General features: G+C 41.5%; 3 protein-coding genes across 3 annotated transcripts; all 3 read left to right on the top strand.

Annotated features, from left to right (window-relative positions):
* The first annotated feature begins 23 nt into the window (after nucleotides 1–23).
* LOC136443553 (ribonuclease P protein subunit p25-like protein) lies at nucleotides 24–4,699 on the top strand. Its single transcript, XM_066440831.1, has 7 exons — nucleotides 24–176; nucleotides 1,353–1,492; nucleotides 2,117–2,209; nucleotides 2,534–2,568; nucleotides 3,011–3,052; nucleotides 3,238–3,312; nucleotides 3,811–4,699. Coding segments are annotated over exons 1-7 (621 nt in total). The 5' UTR covers nucleotides 24–175; the 3' UTR covers nucleotides 4,046–4,699.
* A 934-nt stretch (nucleotides 4,700–5,633) lies between these two features.
* On the top strand, nucleotides 5,634–18,113 carry LOC136443402 (solute carrier family 2, facilitated glucose transporter member 5-like). The gene is made up of 12 exons (XM_066440626.1): nucleotides 5,634–5,779; nucleotides 8,169–8,267; nucleotides 11,896–12,056; nucleotides 12,313–12,437; nucleotides 12,706–12,846; nucleotides 13,150–13,290; nucleotides 13,629–13,816; nucleotides 14,087–14,197; nucleotides 14,681–14,785; nucleotides 15,899–16,100; nucleotides 16,307–16,434; nucleotides 16,781–18,113. Exons 1-12 carry the CDS (start codon nucleotides 5,711–5,713, stop codon nucleotides 17,009–17,011), a joined length of 1,701 nt encoding a protein of 566 aa, XP_066296723.1. The 5' UTR covers nucleotides 5,634–5,710; the 3' UTR covers nucleotides 17,012–18,113.
* A 2,855-nt stretch (nucleotides 18,114–20,968) lies between these two features.
* On the top strand, nucleotides 20,969–27,518 carry LOC136443723 (nose resistant to fluoxetine protein 6-like). The gene is made up of 13 exons (XM_066441072.1): nucleotides 20,969–21,070; nucleotides 21,284–21,387; nucleotides 21,574–21,744; nucleotides 21,955–22,048; nucleotides 22,310–22,411; nucleotides 22,637–22,790; nucleotides 23,242–23,321; nucleotides 23,470–23,556; nucleotides 23,874–24,009; nucleotides 24,348–24,501; nucleotides 25,874–26,016; nucleotides 26,210–26,399; nucleotides 26,511–27,518. The coding sequence occupies exons 1-13, from the start codon at nucleotides 20,988–20,990 to the stop codon at nucleotides 26,678–26,680; spliced, it is 1,668 nt and encodes a 555-aa protein (XP_066297169.1). The 5' UTR covers nucleotides 20,969–20,987; the 3' UTR covers nucleotides 26,681–27,518.
* Nucleotides 27,519–27,959: the final 441 nt, after the last annotated feature.

Genomic DNA, 27,959 nt, shown 5'->3' with positions numbered 1-27,959 from the left:
TCATGTTGATAGGTGGCGCCTTTATTGTTCAACTGGCTACTTGACCTTCGACCCAGCAACATGGCGGTGCGAGCCATCGATCGGACAGTGTCACATACATTTGTCTTTATTTGACACATAACGTGTTTCATCCAAGTCGTAAGATCAGGAGAGGATCAAGAGTAAGACATCGACAAGTATGTAACAAACCTACTTCTTCAGGATACGTTTTAAACTCATATGAGCTAAGATGTCTCAGAAGGGTGGGCGGTAGAGAGAAAATAATGTTTGCCACAAAGTTATTTGTGGAGTAGAGTAGAGAGTAGAGTACAGTAGAGTACAGTAGACTAAGAGTAGATCCTTTCAGCAAGGTAGAAAGATCTTTTCCAGTTGAGGCTGCTCATCCAATTACTAGTACTGAAATGTTATTCCAGGCTTGTGTGGACAACCCAAAGGCTTGTAGTATGTGGAATATTTTGTCAAGTCTATTTCACTACTTGTAGGGAGCTTCTTTCCTCCTGTTGGTTCATTAGCGCAGCTATAAGCAAATGTGGTTGTTTATTATTTCAAGATGAAGATGTAGAGCAACATATGCACGAGACAGCAGGGATCTCCCCAGAAATATATAGCAGGATGGGGGGAGGGTGCCAGGCATGTGTCGCAAGGGGGGGAGGTCTGGAGGGGGCGCACAACTCTCAAAAGGAGAGCGGATGTTGCCTTTTGCCTTTTTCAGACATAATGGAAGTTATTTTCTGCAACTTCAGCTTTACACCTGAAATTTCTAGTTTTGAGCAAAATTACAAGCTTTGCTGGGTAAAAATTGGAAAAAATACACTAACTTTGAAAATCAACAGGATGGAGCTGGGATTAGAACAGGATGGAGGAGCGCCACTGTACCATTCTTTAGGGAGATCCCTGGACAGTAACATTATTACCCATCCTTCACACGTAACGTTACACAGAACGTGCAATGAGAAATGTAAGATAGAACCCCAGTCCAAAAAAAACGTTTTGTTTAGGTCCCAGTTGGAAAGAGGCCCTTCGGATATTTGACCTTTTTTTTCACTTTTGGGTGTGATCCCTTTGTGGCCCCATGGGACACCCTGTGGCTGACAGGCTATTTTGGGGCTGGCTAGGACCCTGAATCATTTTAACCCGGACTTAATATCAATGCAGGACTCGGTAACAATCGTGAGAACACGGGGAGGTACTTGGCAGTCCATTGGGACAAATTGGTGGCTTCGGGGCCCGGCCAGGACTTACACCCCCTGCAGGCACGGTGCAATTGGGACCTAAGCATTCTAGTAAAACAAGAACAGGGTCTCTCATCCTGAGAATAAGTAACAAGTGTTGATTTCCATGACTGTTTGCAGTGGAGAATTATGAGAAGGGGGAGGTGGTGGCTGTCCCAGATGACACCCCCACACCCTGGGGGGACGACGTCCTGGAGATGAAGGTCCAGCATGGCAGCAAAGTACGGAACCTCATGGGGTTTGCTGTCAGGAAGTTTAAGGTGAGAGACTGACCCTGAGAAACTGTAGCTACAATTTTCCCTTGTGAAATTGCCTTGTCCTGGAGAGTATGGTACAATTACAGACTAGAGTTCATACACCACCTCATACCTTTGCCTAAGAATGCTTTTCGAGTGACGTATCATAAAAGTTTCTCATGGATCATTCACGTAATGTCCAAGAACCCACCATTCTTACCAAATATCAAGATAATTCACCCAGGCATTCTTGAGTTATCATGTTCGCACACAGACACACGCTCACTAAAACATAACCTTCTTGGAAGATAGATATATTGGCTTTGCAAAAAGATAATTGTTGCCTGCCTGACCATTGGAACAAACATGTTGTCACACCTAATAATACCAAATATATGGCATGTGCATGTAGTCCACTTCTGGTGTCTAATGGCTTCTGCAGTCTTAATATAAGCCAGTCTTAATATAAGCCAATGCTACTTCAGAAACTATTCCCTTTACTATAAACTCAGATCAAACAACCAATCTATTCTGTATTCAAGGCTGTTAATTGGGATTCTTTTACAGACCAATCAAGTCCTGCAGCTAGTATTGCATTTGTGTCTGTGAGGAGTTCGCAACAAAGTATTTCTGTATTTTTTACTCCAGGATGAGACAGTGAGACAAATCGTGTGGTCAGGTTCAGACAAGGCCATCTCCAAGACTGTCACATGTGCGGAGATACTCAAGAGGAAGTTCAAGGTCAGCACAGACAACTCTCTCTATCCTTTCTTTAGTACCTTAACTGTGTCTCCATATCGAAAACTTCAGTTACTTCAGACTCTGAAGGTATATATATATATATATATATATATATATATATACGTAAGCTGCCATGCATGGGCGGATAGACAAACTGGGTGTAATAGCTTAGCAGAGTACCATGATCACATTCTCAAGATATCTAACATCTAACATTAAGTTACTAGTAGAGATACACTTTATGATAGTTATCAAGTCCAAGGATAATGTATGAATATGATTGTTTTCTATGTGTATCAACATCAACATTTTTTGTTGTTTCAGAATATCCATCAAATAACCAAGATTAAATACAAAATGTGAGTACTGCATTGCAGTTGGAATTATCTGATTTTACTTTATTTCATTTTTTTTCTGTTTCGATAGTTAGTTTGTCTGCTGTGCTACCGTCACATTTGCCCCTGTGCCCGGCCCGGATGTAGCACCGGCCGGGCCCTGAAGCCCCAAATTTGTCCTCTCCAATGTTCTTAAGATTATCTTACGGCATCTATTTGTTACCGGCCGGGTCCTGGGTTGATTTTTAAAACTCTCAGCCATGCCCCAAAATAGCCCAGTAGCCCTGAGATGTCCCACGGGGCCACGTAGGGGTAACGGCCAAAAGTGAATAAAAACAGCCCGTAAACCACCTGGCAGGGCCCCCTTTTCGAATTGTGACCGTAACATATCTGACAGCAATCAATGTCCAACGTGTTTCCACCCTTCCAACATGTTTGATGTAAATGTTTCTTCTTAAAACTCCAGAGTTGAAGAAATCTGGGAACCTAAGATGGAAGGTCTGGACAGGTAGGAGTATTAACATTATCATAGTTTTCAGAATCTTTAGATAGAAACTGCTTTCTGACAGCATTCTTATATGATAAGATTACATTGTTTTATGACATGAGCCATCTAGAAAAAGTCTAGATATGAATATTCCTTATGTATTTCTTTTAACAGAATTGATTATTTTGCTGCCATGTTTCTTTTAGGTTGAAGGTGAAGAGACAAATCCCTGCCATTTCCATTATTCTGTCAAAAGATGCCTTGGACAAAGATGAACAAGGGTAGGTCAGGTCTGTTGTCTGCATGGGGTTAGAAGTTAAAAGCTACACATTTCTGAGTTATTATGTCTGTCAATGAATAGATTTAAGGGCTTAAACTTGATTTAATTCTTGACCTTGGCCAGGGAAATTAATGTTGCATTTCTGATTATGGTCTTGAAAAAATGTGTTTCTGATTATGGTCTTAGAAAAATTAGGGTTGTCAACCATCAATGTAAAGGGTATCAGCATAAAGGGAACCTAGGTGGTCCGCTTATATCACTTTCTATTTTAACAGAAATGAGGAAAACCTACGATTCTACAATATTTTCATCACTCAGATGTCAGAAAATGTAATGCCCCTAGCCAGCGGTTCACCCCCAAACAAGACTTGGGTCGCCTGGTTTCCGCTAGGGTCAGTAAGGTAACAGAAAATACAATTGTTTTCCTAGGACCTGCAATAAACTTTACAGAGAAATGAGTGAATATTCTGTCTTTAAATTACGACTCTTGTTTCTCCAGTTACCAGGCTCCAGGAACCTACGACTCACTGTGGAACGCAGAATCTCAACAGAACCGGTCCAAACCTGCCAAGAAGAGGGGACCACCCAGTAATGCTAGAGGAGGGGGACAGAAGTCCAAATCTCCCAAACCAGATGGAACTCCGAGTAGCAAGAAACAGGGGGGGAGGGGGCAGGGGAGAGGGGGAGACAGACAGCAGGGGAAAGTACAAGACAGAGGACAGCAGAAGACTTAGTCATTTTATATATCAACAGTACAACATAGATGTATGAATAGAACTTATGTGTTTGTACATGAACAGCCTGGTTACCAAAACATGTTTCAAGCTACATTTACTAAAGTAAGTACTACTTCTCAGGAGTTTGATACATTTTTGTTCGTCAATCAGGAGTTATCTGATTGTGATCTATAAGGATGCATGACAAGTTATGGTTTCATTTCTGTTTTATGTTTCATGTCTCCATTTAGGAAAGTATTGGTAGTGTTACAGTATGTATTATTCATATCCATGACCAAATATACATAAGGCCCCATCTTCCCAACAAATGCCTTAATTTTGAATATGAAGACATCACTGATGATACATAGTGCATCAGATATTTGTTCATACAGTGAAGTTTAAGTGGCCTGTAATGTTCTCTTCTCCTGTTAAAAATGGTGACTAGAAGGATTATTTGTTTGTTAACGAGGAAGCTATTTCTTATCAAGGAGGTTAAATATAGATCTATATTTGACCTCCTTGTTCTTATCAAGTGTGCCTGGAACTACAGTGTAGTCAACACCTTGAACCAAGGTTGCTTGAACGTGTTAACATGCTCAGGAACAATAATTCTCTAGTCTAGTCATTGTCCAGTTATTGAGTAATATGATAAGTAAAAAAGAAAAAAGGGTTAAGAAGAGCTTCAGAACATTATTTTCTTTAATGTATTTTAGAATTCATTTATGAATCATTTGTATGGTAGTGTGTTTCATCAGCTTAACATTCGGAACTTGACCGGTCACGCCTATCAAAGCTGCACGTGACAACACATCACACCTTGCCCCCTCACGTTAACTTAGGTTTGAACTTTGTAACCTGTTACTTAAGGCATGACGTTGCCCTTCATACCAACTGATTCTACCTTCATTCTGTCCTTAAAATCCTCATGAAGTCTCCAATTGTTCCTTAAACTCACCGTCACAAATGTTGATAAGCTGTATGCTAATAATCTAAACATGTTTGTAAACGTTTTGCCACATCTGAGCGTGTTTGCACATGCACGCCCATAGTATACTGGTCCCATTGTCGATACCATGCCGAAGTCTCGTAGCAACGCCATAATTTATGTCTGCCCTTGTGCGAGGAAGTTGGACTTTGGAACCTGAATCTGCAGTTTTCAACACTTAAAACTTTTAACTATAAAGTTGTTGATAATGTTAAATTTCAACTATCATAGGATTCCTATTACCTGTCCACAGATTTTAGAATTACTGAAATGAGTCTCTGCGGATTTTGTATATTGTTCCGTTTTGGACAAGGCAAAATGTAAATATTTTTGTTCATATTATACTTCGTGACATGATATTTGGGACAGCATAACATTTTGACAACGGTAAACATTTGTAGCTCTTTCGCCCCTACATTTTCTCAAGCATTTAAAGGAGTATTCATGTTCTGTTGTCCGTACTATTTCATGTTAAGTTAAAGTTTTGAATTCTAAGGGTTAGTGACCTTTCTTAAGGTTAATCAGTACACACCTTTCACATGTACCATATCACGTGATTCGTGACCCTTACTGCCATTGGTTGACAAGTAACAACGCCCCTCAGTGCAAACTGTACGTGTGTGCTTGGCGCGACCTGCCCATTTTTACTTCTGACTGCCTTCGACCTACGGCGCGTGGGTCTTTTTTCTACCAAGATGTCGAAAACTGCGAATGGCAAGATGCAGAATGGCGGCCCTAAAGAAGAAGTACAAAGTACCGATGGGGTAAGTACAACAGACTCTACATAACTACGGATCTGAACTAAGTAGCTACTCTGCAGAGCCACAAAAAATAGTGCCGTGGTGAATTTCACCCAAATTGTCGCGCCACTGGAGCCAATCTTAACCTTGACGCCGTCTTATATGATTCCTTCCGTATGTGATTTGCACCTCATCATGACAGTTAAGACGTTTTCTCCTATTTACCCATATCTGGTGAATTGTACTATTGTTACCGACAGGACTTAACAACCAAGCGAAAGCACGCACCTAAACTATCAGGCCGAAATTGTTGCGCTGGACTTGTACAGTTCTCGATAATCATAATTTCCCGTCTGAGATTTCTGTCAGCTACATACGAGAAGTTATTGACTACGTTTCAGTGAGAGAAAAGAACATGTTAACACATGACATGTCTAGAACTACGTACATGCCCCCTTGACTGTAGATCGTCACATTTCGATCTTAAGGCGATCAAGTGTATCCATGGACAAGTCAGCCCATCTGTTCAACAACAATCAAGCCACCAACAATAGTCTAGGCACGTTTCAATCATGGTCTCCCTATCATTTCAAGTTAACTGCAGCAAAGTACCTGGACATGTTTCGAAAACATCCCTTATGTTTTTCCTAGATCCTCCTCACTGACGACCTATTCCGACTTAGTCCAGTGCCACATTTCCAAACCGGCGTCCGGCCGGGCAGTTTGCGGGAACGAAAAGTATGATATAAAAGACAACAGTACACACAAAGCGAAAAAAGAAATAGTCATGAGCATAATTTGTATATATTTCTTAATATACACTTTTTCATTCCTGCAAATAGCCCGGCCGAGCCCTGGTTTGGAAATGTGACGCTGGCACTAACTGTCTTTCTTTCCCTCCGGACAACTAAGTTGATATGCACATGTTAATCCTATTATCCAATTCGTTTTTACATAAGATATAAAGTCGCGTGATGCACGAATTACGTAGATAGTTGCCCACACCTCGTGTTTAATACTCAGGCTCAGCTAAAATCACAAGCTCTGACCCTTGGGCCGCTGCTGAAAGGTCGTGGCAGTAGCGTCGGGGACAAATGTTACTTATCAACTATGAACAAACGAACCAGTGTGCGGTTTGCCTTGCTTCAACATTAGCACCCTGATAAGCAAAGCTACTGCTACCTACTTCCAATATCTACCAAACACTTTAAAGAGGCCAATATTCATTTTAAGGTCCACTGCTCGGACAGACTAAAGTTTATGTCGTTATTTTCCCACCACGAAGGTAGATGCTATGGTAATCAAAGAATGCAGTTTTCTTAAAGGCCACACCCGGATAGAGGTCCTGTGTTGATATCACGGGACCCAATATTTGTTTACCTGGTGCGCTGTCAGACATACCGTCCATTTGGCGGGTCGACACTTTTTTGCCACCTGATTCGATTTCAGAAAAGACGAAGAAGGAAGCTGTGTCATGTGTTCAATGAACGTGTTTGAGATCTATTTTCAACACGACTCAAGTTTGGACACAGTTTGTGAGTTTTCTGTTGGTCGCTGGTGCAGATGGCTGATTGATGAATTTACCAAAGAAATTATATTAGAAGACACACCCACCAGTGTACATTGACATCAAACAGAAGTAGTGGTCAACTATGGCCTCCGTGTAAGATGCTGTTCCTCTACCGTAAAAAAATGTGTATGTAAAAACAAAACTTGGTGGTCCACTAGTTTCATGTTCATGTGAGACCTCTAGAAGACTTGCATGTCGCAACATTCTTAGTGATGGTGCAGAACACTTGGGGTGACAACTGTGGGCCCGCCCAGGGTCTTATTATCATATTGGCACAAATATTTCTACGTTTTTATAGAATAATCAAGTGGCGCTCATTGTTTTGTAGAGACGATGCGTTGCTTAAAAGAGTTGTTCTGGAGCCGCCGGAGTTGCCACGACCAATCTGCTATGACATTACACAAACAGAGCTCTATGGTTGGCAGGAAACGCCTTAGTCGCACCCATGGCTTCTAATCATATCTTCCGCTTGAATCTATCAGCGTTATGACTTTGCATCACTTCAATAGTATAATTCAGATTTATGTTGTCACTATTTGCAGTTTACTACAAAGGATTAGTGATATAGCTGTAGTGTTTGTTTTTCATAATTATTGAATAATGAACGCGAGAAGGCGACATTCGTGTACATTTTCACAGTAGTTGTAAGGTCTGAAGGCGGGTACAATGATTCAGGCTGTCCCGGTACCTTGCACATTAAACTAATCTTCATCCACTATTTAGGAGACCTCAGGTCACATTACAAAACATATACTTGTCCTCGTATTCTAAGTTTGAAAGAACATGATTTGCTACACAATTGTTCCATCTAATGACTTTGTGACGGTTTTGTTCTATTTCCAGCGCATGACGTTCCTGTTGTTCATGTCTGTGTTCATCTCTGTGTTCGGGTCTCCGTTCCAGTATGGCTACAGCACCAGCGTGGTCAACGCACCTGCAGAGGTAAGGAGAAGTCTCGTTTAACAGATACGCTTTATAACGGTCTCTGAGATGCCTGACATGTTACCTTCAGTACTGTAATTAAAGTTTAAAGTTAAAGTACCTTGCCGCAACAGATGGTGCCCATCTCCGCTTCAGTAGCCATTGGGCCACACAACCTTTGTGCAATCACTACAGCAGGGGGCTAGTGTGTGTATAACTGCCATAAAGCCTTTCTAAAAAAATATTTCCCAAATGCTGAGTGCTAAGCAGAAAAAGCAGTATGTACCATTTTTAAAGTCTTTGGTATGACTCGGCCGGGGATCGAACTCCGACCTATCGTTTGCAAGGCGAAAACTCACTAGCCCATTGCTCCGGTCTAGTACTGCAATAGCGACATGATAATGATAATGATGATGATGATTATAATATATGACAGCTATCAAAAGGATCTTGATCACAATGATACATCTGACTCCACGCGGGAAAAACGTAGATTTACAAGGAGTAAAATACGTATACAATTGTAGGACTCTTGGTTTTGAAGTAATCAGTCTTTGCGACGCATTTGTCAGATAAAGAATAAACATTTCTGAATTCTAAATTCTCTGTCCTGTCCGATCTGCCAAGGATGACTTTACAAGTTATATCGAACTGTTTAAACATCCAGCGGAAAAGCACGTAATATTACTGATAGCAACCTTAGGAAGGCTAATATTATCATGACGTTTTGACGTCATCGGACACACACGAGACTTCCCGCTGCGACAAACCAAAATGATACGCCACACGTGACCATCCGGCCCATGATACGTTATGTATACATGATATATGTATGATTTGGAGGAATATGCACTGAAGGACGCAATACGAGATGATGTGTGTGTGTGTGTGTGTGTGTGTGTGTGTGTGTGTGTGTGTGTGTGTGTGTGTGTGTGTGTGTGTGGAAATAGTTGATGATCCAAAGAAATATTTCAAAAACGCGATCTGATGAATATCTACTTTCAGCTAAAGCCGTCTTGGTTTAATACGAAAACCTTTTTCGACACACCGAGGTTTTTTTTACTCGGGAAGCGTTTAGAGTGCACACACCCACAATACGCCCACCATACACCCGTTTCCCATTTAACTCATTAGCGCTCTAATAAGTCCTGACAAGGATGTTTGCCTTTCCCTCAATGGCGGTAGGGACAAGCTTTGTGTTTTGAGAAAGAAAGGTCTGTCAGGTGAACAATTATGGCGGTGAGGTCGACTGTAAGGCTGAAGAGTTTCCTGCCAAGGCTAATTTGTCTTCATAATGGACTGCACCAGTCCAATTGTGTTAAACACTAGGCTGACTGGAGATTCATGGTTGTTTTTTTGTTGTTGAAGGTTTCAACCACATAAAGATGATGACCGACTGAGTACTCTTTATAAATCCTATTCATATGTATTTTGTGAGTATCAGACAAGAAGAAACATTGCTTATAAAAAGCCTTCTACTAAAAATACAAATATTAAAGAAGAGTAAAAGCACAATGTAAACATACATACATACCTGAATACATGGAGAAAAGAAAAGTAAATGTAAACAAGACAAGTTGGCGATCTATCAGTTACGAGAATCTACCTGTACAGTGAATGAAAGTGTAGACTATATCGAAAATGTTACAGTTTTGTAAATGTGAAAGTGACATGGACCCTCGTAGCATAATGTACTGTCATTGAGATGCTGTAGGTCTGCTATATTGGAAACAGATGATAACTAAGTATATTCAAGTGGTTTGAAAGGATTAAAAAAACATTTCAGAATTTTCAAGCTCCGGATGATCAGAACATCACTACAGTTCTTTCAACTTTATCTACATGCGTACACTCCTCTCAACTGTCAATTGAACTTAAACAATGACCCGCGGGTCTTGTGACTCATTCCGCTGAGCTGTTGACTCACCCCTAGGTGACCCGGGAGGTGGGGAAGGGGTGTGTAGTGCAGCACGTAGTCTCATTCGCTGGCAGCAGATAAGGATATTGATCTGTGCTAAAGGCATGTTGTGTGCACAGTTCTTGCATCCTGGTAACTATGGCATCTTGCTTTAACAGAAACAGGCAATTGGAACTTTTTCCATAGATTTGCAATAAGATAAAAGTATCCTGTCGCGATGACAGAGTTTTGTGTAACTCTAAGATGTATTTGTGATGTTTTATGGATGAATCACACACCCATGCCGCACCCTTATCAAATTTAACAGCGCAAACTTTATGTTTGTCTGCAGTACACCTGTCTACCCTACTTCGTTATCTGGATTATAGATGACGTTTTACATCCTATAATGATGTTTTCAAGGGGTTTCAACTAGTTTTAGGGACACATTTTGTTACGTTGGAGACAATGGATGATACAGAAGATAAGTGGTACAAAAAAGCATTCACCTGACACTTAATCGTGGTCGTTATTTTTCGTAAGTAATGCTACCACGAAGGGGTCAGATGCTGTTGTTGTTGTCTGTCGTTGTTGAAACGTAGAAGTGTGGACAAGTAGCTAAAGGCGTCTCCGACAAACAAACAAGCAATTACTGCTGACGTGTAACACATCTGTCGTACAACAAGGTTTACAACAGCGAATTGAGGGCATTTGTGGAACAGTTGTCGAGATGCCGTGAAACTTTCGGCTGTCTTGTAACTGATAAACTACGAGTGTTGCCTGGCAACATCGCATGATTTCACCATATTTGATTATGTTGTTTTATTTAAAGTTGCATGTTTGATAAAGAGAGACCAAAGACCATGTTTGTTGAACTTCTGTGACCTTCTTTTCTGCGTGTGTGGCTCACTAGTTGTGGCTGCTTTTCAATTTACATTTCATCCACATTTGATATCATGGTCTCTTTTACGCATTAACATTTTCTTGATTATTACAATTTGACAACTTCCAGTTTGACGGTTGGTATAAAAACACTTATTCTGACACAATCACTGACAATGGAGACACAGTCTTACGAAGGATAAGCCACAAACAATGTAGTAAATCACACTCTGAAGAAGATTGTTTCGAATACCACACTGAAATGCCATTCTCCTCACATGTAATCGGCACTTAGATCTTAAAAAGATTAGATCAATAAAAATCGATATCAGCTGTAAAGCGCCATTGTTTGATAACAAAACGGCCTCTTTAATGCCATTAAAGTTACTGATTTACCGGTGCGTGGTTGTGACTGTCCTTGGTACTAGTACATTGCGTGTACCTCTCCAACTAGTACAGGAACCACATGTACAAACATCGTTTGTTCGCACGTTTCATGTGATGACTATATGTACATCGGAAGTCACGGGCTGCTTAGCAGTCTCGTGGCTGATTTGCGCAAGCTTGCCTAGATATAGAAATCAACATTGTATATTGTAACGTCACCTGTCCTCAGAGGACAAAGTGCTGTAGACATTGTTGTACTGCATGATAAAGTGCACGACACCCACAGGAAAGTTGACCGGTGTCAAGTTAGACAAATAGTCAGGAACACAACGCCATCACTACTGGCAAGAAGTTTTGCTTTTATTATAGTTACATGTAAGATAAGAAAACACTTAGGTCTATCCGTTGAAATTCGAGCATGTGTGGGCACGGAAAAGCGGATAACAAAGAAAATCACCTGTGTCGTTTGTTGTGTTCGTTTAGCTCATGCAGGATTTCTACAAAAAGTCCTTCTACAACTTTACCGGCGGTGAGCTCGCTGACGATAGCCTGACCGTGCTCTGGTCCACGACAGTCTCCATCTACTGTCTGGGTGGACTGATAGGGTCTCTCCTGGTGGGACCTCTCGCCTCAAAAATAGGGAGGTGGGTTCAAATGTGATGTTCTTAGTTTCCTGCTATGTTATGCATAGTCCTGCAAACTGTTGAATGTTCAGATCTAAATGGAAGGCAGCGGTGTTTAAAAAGTCTAAAATAGAAATGACATCCATGGACCATTCATCTTTTGAACTTCATTGTGTGGTAGAAATCCAAGAGTGTTTCAACTTTTCTTTTCAGTTTGTAGTGAGGCTACTGTATGTAAACCACGACACCTAACACTCTGAACCATTATTTTTCTTAGGAAGGGTGCGATTCTTTTCAACAACATCTTCTCTCTGTCGGCTGCTGCCTTGATGTTCGGGGCCAGGTTTGCCAACTCCTACCACATGATCATTTTGGGCAGGACGATTGTGGGGATTCACAATGGTAAGGCCACCGTTCATTCTCACATCAATGCATTTGATTATCATTATGAATGATGACCTTTATTGTACATTTTTGCCCAACTGAGCTAAGTACAAGTTACAACAGAGACAAGTTTATACAAACACACACATGTTGGTGCAAGTATCGTAGTACAGTATGGTAGTTGTGTTCGATAATATCACACAAGGCTCTTATAAATTTTGGATTTGTTTAAATGAGCTTTCTTACCTGTGCTGTTTTAATATGTGGCAAATTGTATGTTCTGCAGGACTGTCCATAGGAGTAGTGCCCATGTACCTGTCGGAGATTTCCCCGCCCAATCTGAGGGGTGGGATAGGCGTGACGTCACAGCTGCTCACCACTGTCGGCATCCTGGTGGCACAGATCCTCGGACTGAACTTCATACTCGGTAATTTTTCAGACCACTTTATTGTCAAAACCTAAAAACGTCGTTGCTTATTTCACGACATCAAATGATCTGTATCTGTATAGCCGGTATAACCGCCATTCGGAGTAACACACCAGCTTCGCAGGCACGCCGCGTAGCAGCCATTGGTTATATTACACTAAACGGCCTTGTCACATCTAACTTTTGCGCATCTGACTGCAACCGTTCCATTCCATTCATATTCATGATCAGACCCTTGTACGCAAGCCAATTCAATTATTGTCACTTTGTAACATGTCCTTGTAAATGTCATATATATTTTAGGCAACGAAGTAGTTTGGCACTACCTTCTGCTGGTTGGTTACGTCATTCCATCCGGGATCCAGCTGCTCATCTTGCCGTTCCTTCCCGAGAGCCCCCGGTACCTGCTCATCGACAAGGATTCTCCGGACAAGGCAAGAGAGGGTACGTGTCAGCATAATGTACAGATCCAGATGAAGACAGATGAATACATGACGTATCTTAGTATTTTGGTGTCTAAAAATTTCTGCGATGTGAAACTAACAGCAGGTATTTGCCAAAAGGAGAAAAAAAATATCAAGAGGATTAATCGATAGTAATGTGAGAATCAGAAATAGTCCAAGTGTTGAAATATAAGTAAGAAGAGCAAGTTTTCCTATAACGTACATGAACGACCTCTGTTTCAGTTGAAAGTAGATGGCTTCAATGATGAGAATCAAGATATCGTCCAAAGATACCTTTCTGTTGAAATTGACATTTTTTTGATGTCATTTTTTATCCAGTTCTGCAGAAACTTCGTGGAGAGGAGAACGTCGAGGCCGTGTTGGATGACATGAGAGTTGAACATGAGCAGCAGAAGAAGGAACCGACGATGCACATCTTCGCCCTGCTGAAGTCCCGCACCCTGCGGTCACAGCTCATCTGCTGTGTGCTCGTCATGGCGGGGCAGCAGTTTTCTGGCATCAATGCCGTAAGTGCAAACAATTGCAAATCTAATCAGACAAGGTTTCATATATGCTAATGATTGCTGTCTCAGATGCCTCAGTAAGAGACAGTTTTAATTGTTACAAAGTGTCTTCACCTAGTGTATATGGAGCATAAAGAGAGATGGCGGAAAGAGGCTTACACGTCAAAGAAACTAGCTCGAAAGGATGAGATGATGATGATCTTCATTACCAACTTATTATAACAAGCCCCCATAACGGCATAAGCAGAAACACGATTGTCTATTTTGTTACAGATCTTCTTCTACTCGACGTCCATCTATGAGAAGGCTGGTGTGCCCAAAGAGTACAGTCCGTACGCGACTATTGGAACCGGGGCCATCAATGTGTTCATGACCATAGTCTCGGTAAGGACGATTATCCCAAAAATGGATCAATCGGTGAAAAGACAAGCAATTTTACTGGTTTGGCTGATCCAAGCCCAGAACCTTTAATGTTGTATACTGTAAATGCAGAAATGTTCGCGGGAATTCAATTTCACGGTAGAGAGAAAATAGAGTGTTCGCGGTGGTTTTGAGTTTGCGTTTGAAATAATAGTAGCGCAATGTCACACAGTTGAACGGCTTTTCACGGTGTTTTTTTTAAAGTTAAACTTAAAAAGTTCGCTGTGAAGAGTTCACCGCGAAAACCGCGAACATGAAACCACCGCGAACATTTTTGCATTTACAGTATGTTGATATATCCACTGGTTGTACCGCGGTGACATGAATTCCACATAGGTAGGATAAAAAGGAGTCAGAAGATTTCTTAGTTGATGAGTCTTTCTTACCCTCTATGGTAATTTTCTAGAGGTTCTGTACCTGAAGTTTATATCACGTTTTGTTATCCAGGTTCTCGTGATTGACATCACAGGCAGGAAAGTCCTGCTGACGTGGCCGCTCGTGTTCATGACATTTGCCTTCGGCATCTTGACTGTTACCCAAGGCTTGTCTGAGGTATGTCTGCATCTTTAAAGCCTAGGTTACACATAGCCGAACATGGCTCCCGAACGCTAGCCGACTCGGGTCGGCGGTAGTTCGGGAGCAGTCTGACCAGTTTTTGGGCCACGCCTATCTTTGGCGCCGAACATGCGCCGAAGATGCGCCGATCATCTCCTAACCAGTACACGAATTACTCCCGAATGGGCCCCGAATGATTTCTAGCTTACTCCCAACCATCCCGACCTCTAGGCGCAGACTGCCGAATCTCTCCTGACTAAACCCCGACCGATTGCAGACCCTCTCACGAATTTAAATGGACATATTCAGCGACTTTCAAAAGAGGGGTCATTTGCGGTTTTAATTAAAATAATCCATTCTGTTATGTTGTTAACATCACCGAGAGATCGAATTCGGATCATGGCTAGCTTTAATGCTGCTTTTAGTGTTCTTCTTTGTTTTTGGTCGTGTGAAGGTCGGGGGTGATTCGCCCACGTTCCGATAGTAGTCACTTGGTTGAGAATTAGTTAGCAGAGATTTGTCTACGGCCTTGGGGTGAGTTATGGGTAGGTTGGAAACTAGTTGGGAGTAAGTCAGTAGTGTTTCTGGCGTGGTTAAGGTTCTAATTTTACTACTGACTCAATCCCGAATACCAGCCGAGCACTAGCCGACCGCGCCGAACACCAGCCGAACACCAGCCGACCCATTTCAGACCCTACGTCCAGAGCCGAATGTTTTGAAATTTTCAAAACATTCGGCTGGCGCAGCCGAACACCAGCCGACTCAGCCGAACGCCAGCCGACTCGGCCGAACGCCAACCGAGCTAGCTCCCGAATCACTGCCGAATCACTCCAACCATGGTCGGGGGAGAGTCGGGAGGCCATGTTCGGCTATGTGTAACCTAGGCTTTATACAGCTTGTCAGGGAGTCTGCATGTAACAACTTGAACCTTTGATATCAACTTAAAATCTTGGAGCTGAGATTAACATATTGCATTTATTTTGCTAGCACCTTGTCATAGCGTCCAACAGCAGCATTTTTACTATAAAACGTTCCATCCTCGTTTTTCTTAGAAATCAAACGTTTTTTTTAGTATCTCAACTGACTTGTTGTTTTTCTACCGTATTTCAGTACCTGTACTGTGTATGTGGCTGTTCTCAAGGGATTACTCCTAACGGCACGCTAGTGGGGGATGTCTGCCACTTCGTGAATGAAACGGGCGCATACGAAGAAACAATAGCGAATCTCAACACAACGGATCCATACGCCTGGATAGCCTACCTCAGCATCGTCTTCGTCATTCTGTACATCATTGCGTTTGCCGTTGGACTTGGTGAGTAACTCTTAGTCCATAGTATCCATGCCAAAGAGATATATCAAGATAGCATGCTCTGTTAAGTGTTAGCTATAGCTATAGGTTATATAATCATTAGTCCACTATATTACCCGATACTTCTCAGTAGGTTTAATGCATGTCTACAATCATTTCGAACTATCTGTACGGTCCCTTACATTGTTGTGAAAAAATTCTGCCCACAGGACCAATCCCTTTCATCATCACTACCGAGATGTTCCGGCAGGGGGCGCGACCAGCTGCCATGATGATTGTGGGGAGCACGAACTGGATTTCAAACTTCATAGTTGGTCTTCTCTTCCCAATAGCTCAGGTAAGCTCAATAGTCATAGGTCTATCTATTATTTAGTATCTAAGTATTTAAAGCTTTCTAATTGCCACAGACAGAAGCACCAAACTTGCAATTGAGACAAGTAAATAATATACCAAGAAAACGATGGTATAACCGTCCACTCAAACTGACAACTGAATCTAAATCATATGCTATGTCTTTGACTGTTAGAATTTGACATTTTGAGTAGCAATGTTCTCTATGTTATGATATGCATTCTTTTCGTTTTTGAGATGTCCAGTAAAATCTCACTACAGTCGGTGCATTGACTCGCGCACGGATACTTAACGAATGAGTGTGTCATGTTGTCTCTGTCTTTCTATTTTAGGACAAGATTGGTGCGTTCGTGTTCCTGTTCTTCATGGTGGTGTGCGGCCTGACGTGCGTGTTCGTCTGGATCAAGGTCCCAGAGACTAAACATAAGACATTCGAAGAGATCCAACGCATGTTTGGTGGCCAAGACGACGATGCCGGCAATGACTGGGGGGTGGCAAACGACGGTTACATTCCAGACCCTTCCAAGAAAAGTAGCAAGTACGCGATCACGACGTCACTGTAGGCCGGACGGTTTGTCGGAACCTGAGGAAGAAGAAAGAAGTCAACATCTAGCCCATATTATGCATATAGTCCTTAAAGTCATAAAGCATGTTTACCTGAGTCGCAATTTGTCAGTCATTTCAATTCACAAGGTGATGTAATGTACTACCATGCATGTATATCTCATTATGTTCTAGTCTACAAACTGCCACACATTGAAAATGTCCTATGGATGATCTGATGGTCTGTACATACTCAAGAAACATTTGAAGATGAAGCTAGTGGTATAAGGTGGTGTTTGTTGTGACCTCCTTGACCTTGCGCTACTTATGTCTATCTTACAAATGTCTAAGAAATGCGCTGGTTGGTGCGTATTGATTTCCTGATAAGAATCTCCAGCTTGTAGAGTTGTGAGAACAAATAGGTCTCGCATCAGTGTTTCTCACCAGTATTAGTGCACTCTTTATTTGCATATATCAAAAGAAGTTCGACCTTCTAGTCTCTAGTCTCAAAGGTCTTTTATTCACCATGCAATATGGTTGTTAAAAGCAAAGAAGCGTTGAAGGAAAAATGAAATGTTAGATATGTTTTATACATGTAATTTGCGCAATCCTACAATCGAATGAATGTAAAATATGGTTAATGCAATAATCAATGTACGAATGGTTGTTCTGTGGTCTAATAGTCTTAATGAAGCAAGGAACCGTCGACTCGCCATGTACAGTTCTTGTGACATTAATCAATTACCTTATCTTGTTTATAGTGTACATGTGTCTGTACTGTAGGACTTATTTTGAGTTTCATTGCTTCGTATGGTATTCATTTTTGGCTAGTTGATAAAGTATCATATATAAATGCGTTGGAAGCGTTTGGAGTATAAATTGTTACTCTATCCTATTAGAGTGTACATAAAATACTGTGTGCTGTGGATTGCAATTGTTCAACATCTTGTTTTTCTGGTTTACTAAAAGGAAATATGTATATATATAGCATTGTTAATTATCATATTCTGAGGTAATAATACCTTTTTTTAGAATCATCTTATTGTTCTAAACTTATACTTTGCAGCGATATCAATGAATTTCTGTTGATAATGTAAAATAAAATGTATTTCCATGAGGAAAGTCGTTTTTTTCAACGTAGGATGAATGAAGAATTCAGTAGTCTGTTCAGGGAAAATACTGTTCGAAATGACTGAAGGGATGAACTAAGGTAAGATTTATACACAGCACAGGAATAACATGGACAGCGCAGGGGTAATCTGGACAGCACATGGGTAATAACCTGGATAGCAAAGGGGTAAAACATATACATAACCTGGACCGCACGGAGGTAATATGCACATGACAGGGGTAACCTGGACAGAACTGGTGTAACCTGGACAGAACAGGGGTAACCTGGACAGAACAGGAGTAACCTGGACAGAACAGGGGGACAGAACAGGGGTAACCTGGACAGAACAGGGGTAACCTGGACAGAACAGGGGTAACCTGGACAGAACAGGGGTAAGCTGGACAGAACAGGGGTAAGCTGGACAGAAGAGGGGTAACCTGGACAGAACAGGGGTAAGCTGGACAGAACAGGGGTTACCTGGGCAAAACAGGGGTAACCTGGACAGAACAGGGGTAACTGGCCTGGACAGAATAGGGGTAACCTGGACAGAACAGGGGTAAACTGGACAGAACAGGGACTTCCAAAAGTCGCTACATAGTAATGACGCAAACATAAGGGTGCTGATGTCCGGGCTAATACCTCACTGCTAGGTGCTAATCAGCCCCTCCCTCTCATTCTATGGGCCAGTCAGTCGGGCAGGCCGCTAGGGGCGCGATTAAGTTACTGACTGGCTAGTCAACACCCAAGCCGGACGACGCAATCATAAGGCAAAGGTCGAGTAAACGTATTGTTCACATTCTCAAGTGAATGAGTCATCGGGTTGTTCTGAATAGATTTGCCACCCGGGAGCGAGCTGGCAACACACATCAGAGAGTGCTCACAAGATGGGTAGAAACGTAATATTTGTTGTCGCGCTGCTGTCTATAGCATGTTGCTCCACCACAGTAGCTGGACAGAACCTCTCTGCGAGCTTCTACGAGACTTTAGGATACTACACTCAGCTGGCCTCGAGCAAGTCCATCGACTGGAATACCACCATGGATCTCCGGGATAGTGGTCAGGTTCAGCAGCCTTGTTACGACCAGAGTGTACAACTTCACACCGACATGCAAACTGGCAAATCTTACGCGATTCAGAGTAAGTCTAATGTCTGGATTTTACTCGATATCCCAATTTAAGACCATTCTATTTTATTACACCGTAGTGCAGCCATATAGGCAGGCTTTTGTATCCTATTCCCGCTCTAAGTTTATGAATATTTGTATAATGGCCCAACATCTGGGCTTGTACACATCATCTCAAGTACAGGCTGCGTCGGGAAAGGACAGTTTTGTAAAGCACACGCTAAGTGAGATGTACTCAACTATTTGTGCTTCAAACATCCTTAAACGATGACGTATGTTTGGGTCAACATTGGACGGACTGCTTAACACTTGATGATCACAGGTGGCATTTGTATTAGCGCTCAGAATCTCCGTGCCCCTTTGGTGAACCCAACTTGTGTTATAAAAGTTTCGCCATGCTGTCATCGGTATCGAGGTCATCGATGTTTATCAAATATGTACACATAGATACACACAGACATGATGAAATATGGTATGAAACAAAGGATGCTAACCGTGTTGCTGGTACGCATGGAGTTTGACATTACACTTTCTATAGCTAACATTGTCGTAAAACGACAACATCAGAGAGTACCACATCACAAGATGGATAGGCCTCTCGTGGGAATACCACATCGAACTGGCCATGGCCTCGACTACATATTCCCTGGAATACTACCAATCTTAATCAAGGACAACATTTTACTTCCTTAACTCCTACAAAATGAGCGCAGATGATTACCATAAATTCTTGACTGAAAATCACGCTGACCACAGCTATACCCTACTTTCGAAAATAATTTCATCAGGTTGGTAGAATATAGGATATAGGAGATTCTTTTTACACAACCAGGTAATCTCACCTGCTAACGCTTCGATGTCTATCAGACAACTTCACCTTCACCAAACCAGCTCCGAGTGAAGAAGGTGTCTGATAGACATCGAAACGTTGGCAGGTGAGATTACCTGTTTGTATAAAAGAATATCCTATATCCTATACCCTACTTTGTTCCCTAAGTGTTGGACAGCAGCGGCAAGTTCAACCCGACAGGTCTGTTTGAAGGACAGTGGGACGCCATCGGTAGCTTCAAAGGCTGCAGGGATCGTGTCAAAAACGCTCCAGACATACCGGCCGACTTGAAGCCGATGTACTGTGCTGTGGTCTGGGGAGGGATACCACCGGTACGCTATGAGTTTAGCAATGTGCCCCATATTGGCATGTTTATATAATCTTCTGTGGTTGTTGAATTATCATTTACATCAATATTGATGTTCTTTTGACAAAATTTTTCAGGATTAAACACAGCAAAATGTTTGCTGCTTTTGGGGAGCTCTATGTCACTTCTTCAACCAGGTAAGCGAGGTCTCGTCTTGGAGTTCTCTTGTCACATGACTGGTGGTGTTGACTATTGATGATAGCATCGGTGTTGTGTTTTCAGGAGATAATGGAATCTACTGGAACTAAAGTCTTCACACAGGGACTCTGTGTACCGAACACATGCGGCGATTCTGAGGTTGGGCTCCTCGCAGACACAGGTAACAGTTACCTTTTACGTTTTAGACGTAGTCGCTATTTTCAGCAGGAATCCTATTATAAGATCAGCGTTTTTCTCCATTTTTGTATACAGCTATCACATACGAAACTATTTTTCTTGACTTAGCTACTGGTTTTTTCAAGTGATGTCTACCTGTTACATCGGACATAGTTCTATGACATGTACTGTCTTCACCAATGGTTCATCATCACTCTGCTCCGTCATAGGTCTCCTCGGCATAAAGCCAATGCCTAGTTGGACTCCAGGAGCTGTGCTCTGTCAGCGGGAGGAAGACTTCGCCAGCTTTGATACTAAAGCCATCGTTGCGATGTAAGATTCCTGTCGAGAAAATGTTATTATACCACTGCTATTACACCAGCACTCATCTACCACATACAGGATGTCAATGAAATGTTGACAGTACAAGTATTTTTGTGTTACAATCTGTCACATTAAAACGCAAAATTGTAAGCATGACACAGGACATAAAATGTATTTTGCAACATAAGTGAAGATAAGTTTTGACATTAATTATCGTTCCAGATCCATCATAGCCGTCATACTGCTTGTCTTGGTCATCTCTACCCTGTATGAGTTCATCATTAACGTCAGCTTTTCAAAGGAACGAACGAAATCTCTAACCAGCAGTAAGTATTCCTGTGTCAGTCTTGTGTAAATCCATTCCATTCATTTATGCTTCAATCGTTTTGTACAATAGTGCCGCATCGTTCACCGCTTCAACTATCATAGCACCGATGCATATTAAATATACATTATGGCAATTGTTCCATCCATTTGAGAAAATATCAAGGCATGTTTTCCGATTTCTGTAGGTAAGACTGGCCGGTTCCTGTTGTCCTTCTCTGTGTACTCCAACACTAAGAAGGTGTTCGACACATACCAGCCGCCAGGGCAAATCCCGGCGCTTCACGGCATCCGGGTTATCAGCACTTTGTGGATCATCTACGGGCACACGGAGACCTTTGCTTCTGTCTCAATAACAAGTAAGCTGGTCCTATGGACATCACATGTTGAAATGTTTGCATCAGCATTCTACTTCCCTCTGACAAAGTGGACCTTAAGTACTATGGTATCAATCAGGCCTTACAAGTTGCTTGCAAACGAACTTTACCAAGAAATTTTAAACGGTACATTTCAAACGCGTCTGAACATTTGACGAAGAATCTAAAGCTATTGGTTCTATCTTTCCCCAGGTAATGAAAGGGAGAGGAGGGAATTCTACTCGGAGTGGTGGGCTTTCATAAACCGGAACATGGACAAATCTGTGGACACATTCCTCCTCCTAAGGTAGACGATTAAACACGTATATACACATGGGGGTGTTCACAGGACCCCCAAACATAAGTTGGCGACGCGATTTATCCTAAAGTGGTGTGCAGGTTGTATGGACAGTAGTTGGACAGTAGTAACTGTTGCAGGCCTTCTTTTGCTTGCAATCTTCTTATATAACCTGTACCTGGTTAACCGGTTAGGCTCCAAGCAAGAGAAGCATGGAAAAGGGTATTCCGCGTCGTGCAATGTTGATGTAGAACCCTTGCTATTCCACAGTGCGCTCCTGGTGTCCTACCTGTTCCTGAAGCAGCTGAAGAAGAATGGCGGCTCGTTTACTGGGAAGGACTTACTTCTTCACTACTTGCACCGTTACTGGAGGTCAGGGTTCCCTTTCAGCTTTATTCTATTTGAACTTAGTATTGATGTATATCTAACGTTTGTTGACGTAACGTAAAGTTTAGGCTTTGTTCGCAGTATTACATTAGCTCTGATTATGTCTGATAGAAGATAGGGATGTTTTGATCACATATTCGACTTACAGTCGAAGTTCGTCCAAGCAATTTGTTGAGAGATTAATAATACTGTGACTGTGCTTGTTAACAGGTTGACCCCTGTGTACGCCTTCCTCATCATGATCTTTGCTTGCTTGATGAACTACATGGGGACGGGACCCGCCTGGCAAAGTCACAGCCGGCCGTGTGAAACACATGTCTGGACAAATCTGTTATACATCAACAACTGGTTCTTTCATCAAGTGGTAATTATTAAGATTATGAAGTAGCATATATAGGGGAATATTGATGAACCATTGAACATGGTTTCAATTTAGCAGATTCAAATGATTTCAAAATCTTTCACATATTCAAAACTCCATGTATTCATTTGATTGATTAGAAATTTGGAATGATTTCTGGCAATCTGTAATTGCTAGCTTTGCATTATTGCGGATCGTAAACCAATAGTAATAAAAGAGCCACAAATCAGAAATGGTGGACACAGTAAGCACCATCAGGAACTATGTCTCAGAAATGGATAACCCCCTAGCATCATTTTTTGGTGTATATAGAACATTGAATCTTGCACATTTCACAGGAATACACACCGACCGTTATAAAATATAAACATGCGTGGAGGTTTGCTTGTACCGCAAGAAAGAGAGGAATTTTCCGCCAAAGATTATAACGTTACATGTTTTGTTTAATCCACAGTGTTTCGGCTGGGCGTGGTACCTTGGTGTGGACATGCAGCTCTACATCGTAGCTCCGGGCCTACTGATTCTGCTGTACAAGTACGTGTAGTGTCACTAAGTACCACATCAGGGCATTGACCTCGACCTTGGAAAATTCAGTTCATTCCAAACATTCTAGTCAACCTTCTACAGTCTTGGATGGGACTCGCAGTCGTCTGATTACAGACTGTTTCTTTCTGAATTTCAGAAAACCGAAGTTGGGTCTAGCTTTGATCATCGTCCTTCTCACAGGAAGCATGGTTGCGACCGGTCTCATGGTCCACTTCTTAGTCAAGTAAGCACATTTACTCACCACTCTTTAGATCTAAGACGATAACTCCATGTCTTACCTTTATTATAGGGAATTCTATACTGAAAGGTATACCGTAAAAGAAATTGAAATAAAGATTTTAGTGAAGCTATAATTAAAGATAGATACGTTGATTTTTAGTGTTTTCGTTATCTTTCATCATTACGAGAGAAGAGTCACAAAATTGCAACATTTCGCCATGTTTTGTTTAATAACTAGCGTTTGGCGATTTCAGTTCAAATCTATCTTTTTCCTTCGTGAACGACTCACAATATATTCTATCTACTGGTGATTTGTAACAGTGTCGGGGGCCAGGATTACTTTACTGTGGTGTACAAAGTGACCTTCACCCGCCAGGGGCCGTACATGGTTGGACTACTACTGGGCTACATTCTCTTCAAGACCGGCCGAAAAGTGCCGACCACCCGTCGCACCAAGGTATTTCGGTGCAGTCATGCTTGCAAAAGAGCCACAGTAGAACATCCCTAAGAATCCAATTAATGCACTCTTAGGAAAGAGTAACGTAAGGAGATGACTTTGTTAGATACCATGTTGAAGGAAGGTTTTAAATGTGGGCAACGTTGTATACATTTTCTACTTATGAATTCTACCATATGTCACTTTCTAAGTGATTATTTGTGGTCTTCGTACACTAACAACCTATCCCCCACTCTTACGTGTTCACATAAAGGAAATAATTAACGTTTACGTCAACATAACATTATCGTTATGGAATGTTTGATATGTCAATAGATGTGCCCACTTTCTTTTACCAGGTGCTGATGACGCTGGGTTGGATCTTTGCCTCGTTCATTGGCTTGCTGTTTGGTCTTGTCTATGACCGTAGTCCGGCCTTTGTGACGTTTGACAGGACCATGTTCTCCTGTGCTGTGGCCTGGGTCGTGTTCGCCTGTAGTGTTGGATATGGAGGTACGAGAATGGATACTTTCAGGCGGCAGTTGACAGTTAACAGACTGCACATTTTCTGTACGTCCAAGACCAAAGTCATATATTTGTACATGTACATGTACAACAAACATAGGCTTCAACTACATAAATTCTCTCATACGGTTTGTGGTTATAGCATAGAACCGATGCAAAAGCAAAAGAAAGACAAAAGCAGCTTTACTCATCATTAGCGTGCCCGTAGTCTTTTTAGGATAGTACAATACATCCTACCTGCATGGTTGCTGCATGGTTAGCGTTAATACGGGCATGTAGGAACTACACTGACCACGGATGCTACTCTGGTTGCAATATCCCTTCAAACACTTAGTATTCGATCAGTTTATCTAGCTACTCAAGAGCGAACTTTAGTATCTTTTTGGCGACGCCTCAGGGGCGAGCCAAATTTTTACTATATTGTGTGCAGATTGCAAGAATTCTAGGAATTGTACAGGAATGTGAAAGCCCATGGGACGATAACTCAAGAATGCCTGGATGTATTGTATTAATATTTTGTAGGTGGGTAGGTCTGTGGAAGACCTTGTCATGATTGGATTTTGGGCCCCCTAGCGACTTTCTATGGTACTGGAGGGGAACTTTCACTTTTCAAATCTCGTCTTCTGAACATGCTATAGTCATGATTTTTAAGTGGTAGATAGCTCTTTGTTAGGAAAATATGTCCTGTAGATTTGGACCCCCTAGCGGCTTTTTTTGGAACTACAGGAGCTGATTTTGACTCAAACTTTGAAAGAGAATAACGCAAGAAGGGGATGACGGATCATCATAATTTTTGGCGTGTAGATAGCTTAAGTGATGATTTACATAATCATATGCCAATTATGCAAATCAATATCTGATTTGCATAATTAATGAGGACAGTTAATAAATCAGCTACATTCTATTATAGGACTCTCAAACACATAACATATGTAACTGAGAAAGAGATAAATATTGATAGATATCAATTATGCAAATTGATACTTAATTTGCATAATTAATGACAAAATACTATAAACCCATAGTGGTAAAATCATTTTTGCACCATTTGGAAGTTAAGTAAATGTGGCCACTATTAGACACAAATCTTGCATAGAGGGCCTCATTTACATAATTTATGAGGAAATGGTACGATATCTTTTTTTGTGAAAAAAAGATTTTCATACATTGGACAACTTGTGTTATTTTGGTAGAGAAGGTGATCGACTGATATGAAATTATGCGAGGTCCTTATTTGCATGTCGGTTAAAAACGAAAACGTTAACAGAGACCGCCGTCGCCATGGCAACATCTTTTTATGTTGCCAATCTTGTTCTAATAAGTTCTTAAAGAGGTTTACATTCCACTAATTTTTCTTCAGGTATCATCACGGAGTTCCTGTCCTGGAGCGGATGGGTGCCGTTGAGTCGTCTGACGTACACTGCGTACCTCGTGCATCCCATCATCATGTATGTCTACACCATGTCCCTCAAACCCCTACTGTTCTACTCGGCCGCTACTTGGGTGAGTTATCAACGCAACTCATTTCGTTAAAAGATCAAAAAATCAAAACAGCAATAAATCAAAACAGCAATGCGCTCTTGAAATAGATATATGTCAAGGGAATAAAACAAAACATTTGTTCAATCTTTCAAACATGGCTACCATATGCATTTGATTGTTACAATGACTTCCATCGTCCATTTATCTTCTGCAGTGGTTCTACTTCATCGCGTACTCCTTCATGGCCTTCCTGTGCGGCTTCGTTGCCTCCATCATGGTGGAGTTCCCGTTCTTCGGGCTTGAGAAGCTGATCTTCCCCCAGCGCAGAGGCAGGGACAGCTCGAAGGCATCAAACAACGTGGCCAACGAGGCGCATGACAACCAATTGCAAACTCTTGAACTGGGTACGGGAGTTTACTGTATGAAAATTATTCAAACACTGACTACTAGCTAACCGTATTCAATTTTGCTGTTGTGATTCTAACGCCATTTAATTTCTCATGTTTTTTCCCCAGAAAAATCTGGACCTGTGCATGATCCAGTCGACCACAAAGACATAGAAATCAAAGGACCAATGCCGGCAACGGACAAACAAGACCAGTTATCGGCAGAACAAACCAACGGACAGGGGCCTATTACCATAAGCACGAACGAAGAGCAACTAGACCACGGCCACACATTTTGATTTGAACAGTGATCACAATAGCATGCAGTGAGTAGCACCACATTACAAATATATGTGAGTAGTACCACATTACAAATGTATACTACCATTATCTTTTTTGTTCCGGTCCTTTCTCTTTAGATGTTTCTAAACAGCCAAGTACAAACTCCAACCCCATTTATTAATTTAGGTCACTCCAATTTAATTTCTTCGTTTGATCAGTTCAGCTGTTTTTAATCGATAAATCGGCACAGAGTGCCTAGAAATTGAAAAGGGTCGACACGACAACACACCTACCACTCTGACACTTTGTCCCACATGTAATGAAAATATTGAAAATGAATTTTGTTTTGTGATAACTTGTCTAACTTGTAGTAAAGATAGAAATGCGCTGTTATAGACTATTACTTCCAAAAAGAGATTTACCCTATCTGCACAGAACGATATTTTCTATGTATTGTAATCATGTCGAACTTCTATATTCACCTACACAGGTCAATCTCTTTAAACATTATTCCAGAAGAGAGACTGAAGTACTGTACCCATATATGACTATATTTTAATCCATATACATGTACTGTTATTCATAATATACTGTAGCTAGGATTCTAGGATAGATTAACCTTGTAGCATTGTTGATTTAATGCCATACATTGTGCCATGTACGATTGTTGAGCAATAAAGTTCATTTATTCATTCAATGAAAAAGATCAGATGCACAATGACTGTGTGATTCGTCAGTCCGTGAGTACCACTCATAGTTGACTTTATCAAAATGTAGCCCTTGTCTTCCTACTATCCTAATTCCTAGATGTTCAGTTAGCTTAAGGCTTTATTCATGCATTAAAATTGAAAAACAGTCTGCAGCTTGTGCATTGACGTCCTGTCTCCTGTGGTATTGAAACAAATCAAAGGAGCGAGTAGAAACAAGTGATCCCTACCGAGATTCGAACCCGCGCCGAAACCGGCAGCCCAGATCGCAGGCACGCACGCCTTAACCACTAGGCTAAAAGGTCGCGACCAGTTAGACTGGTCAGTTGGAGGCGCTTGAACCCCTGGGCTGCCGGTTTCGGCGTGGGTTCGATTTGTTTCAGTATATCCAACCATCATTCTAGAAACTGATGCGCTTCAACAAGTCTGTAATGATTAGTCCGAGAACCATGAAATTATCTAATGAAAATAATATTTCATCTTGCCTCTACATTTTTTTCACTATGACTATTCAACTAGAGCTCGGTAATCTCATACGCCAATGAAATATTTATAGCTTAGATTTTATGTCAATGAACTACACATTTAT

This window comes from Branchiostoma lanceolatum, chromosome 10, assembly GCF_035083965.1.
Source record: "Branchiostoma lanceolatum isolate klBraLanc5 chromosome 10, klBraLanc5.hap2, whole genome shotgun sequence".
Lineage (NCBI taxonomy): Eukaryota > Metazoa > Chordata > Leptocardii > Amphioxiformes > Branchiostomatidae > Branchiostoma > Branchiostoma lanceolatum.
The sequence above is the reverse complement of the archived record's forward strand: the minus strand, read 5'-3'. Positions and strand labels throughout refer to the sequence as shown.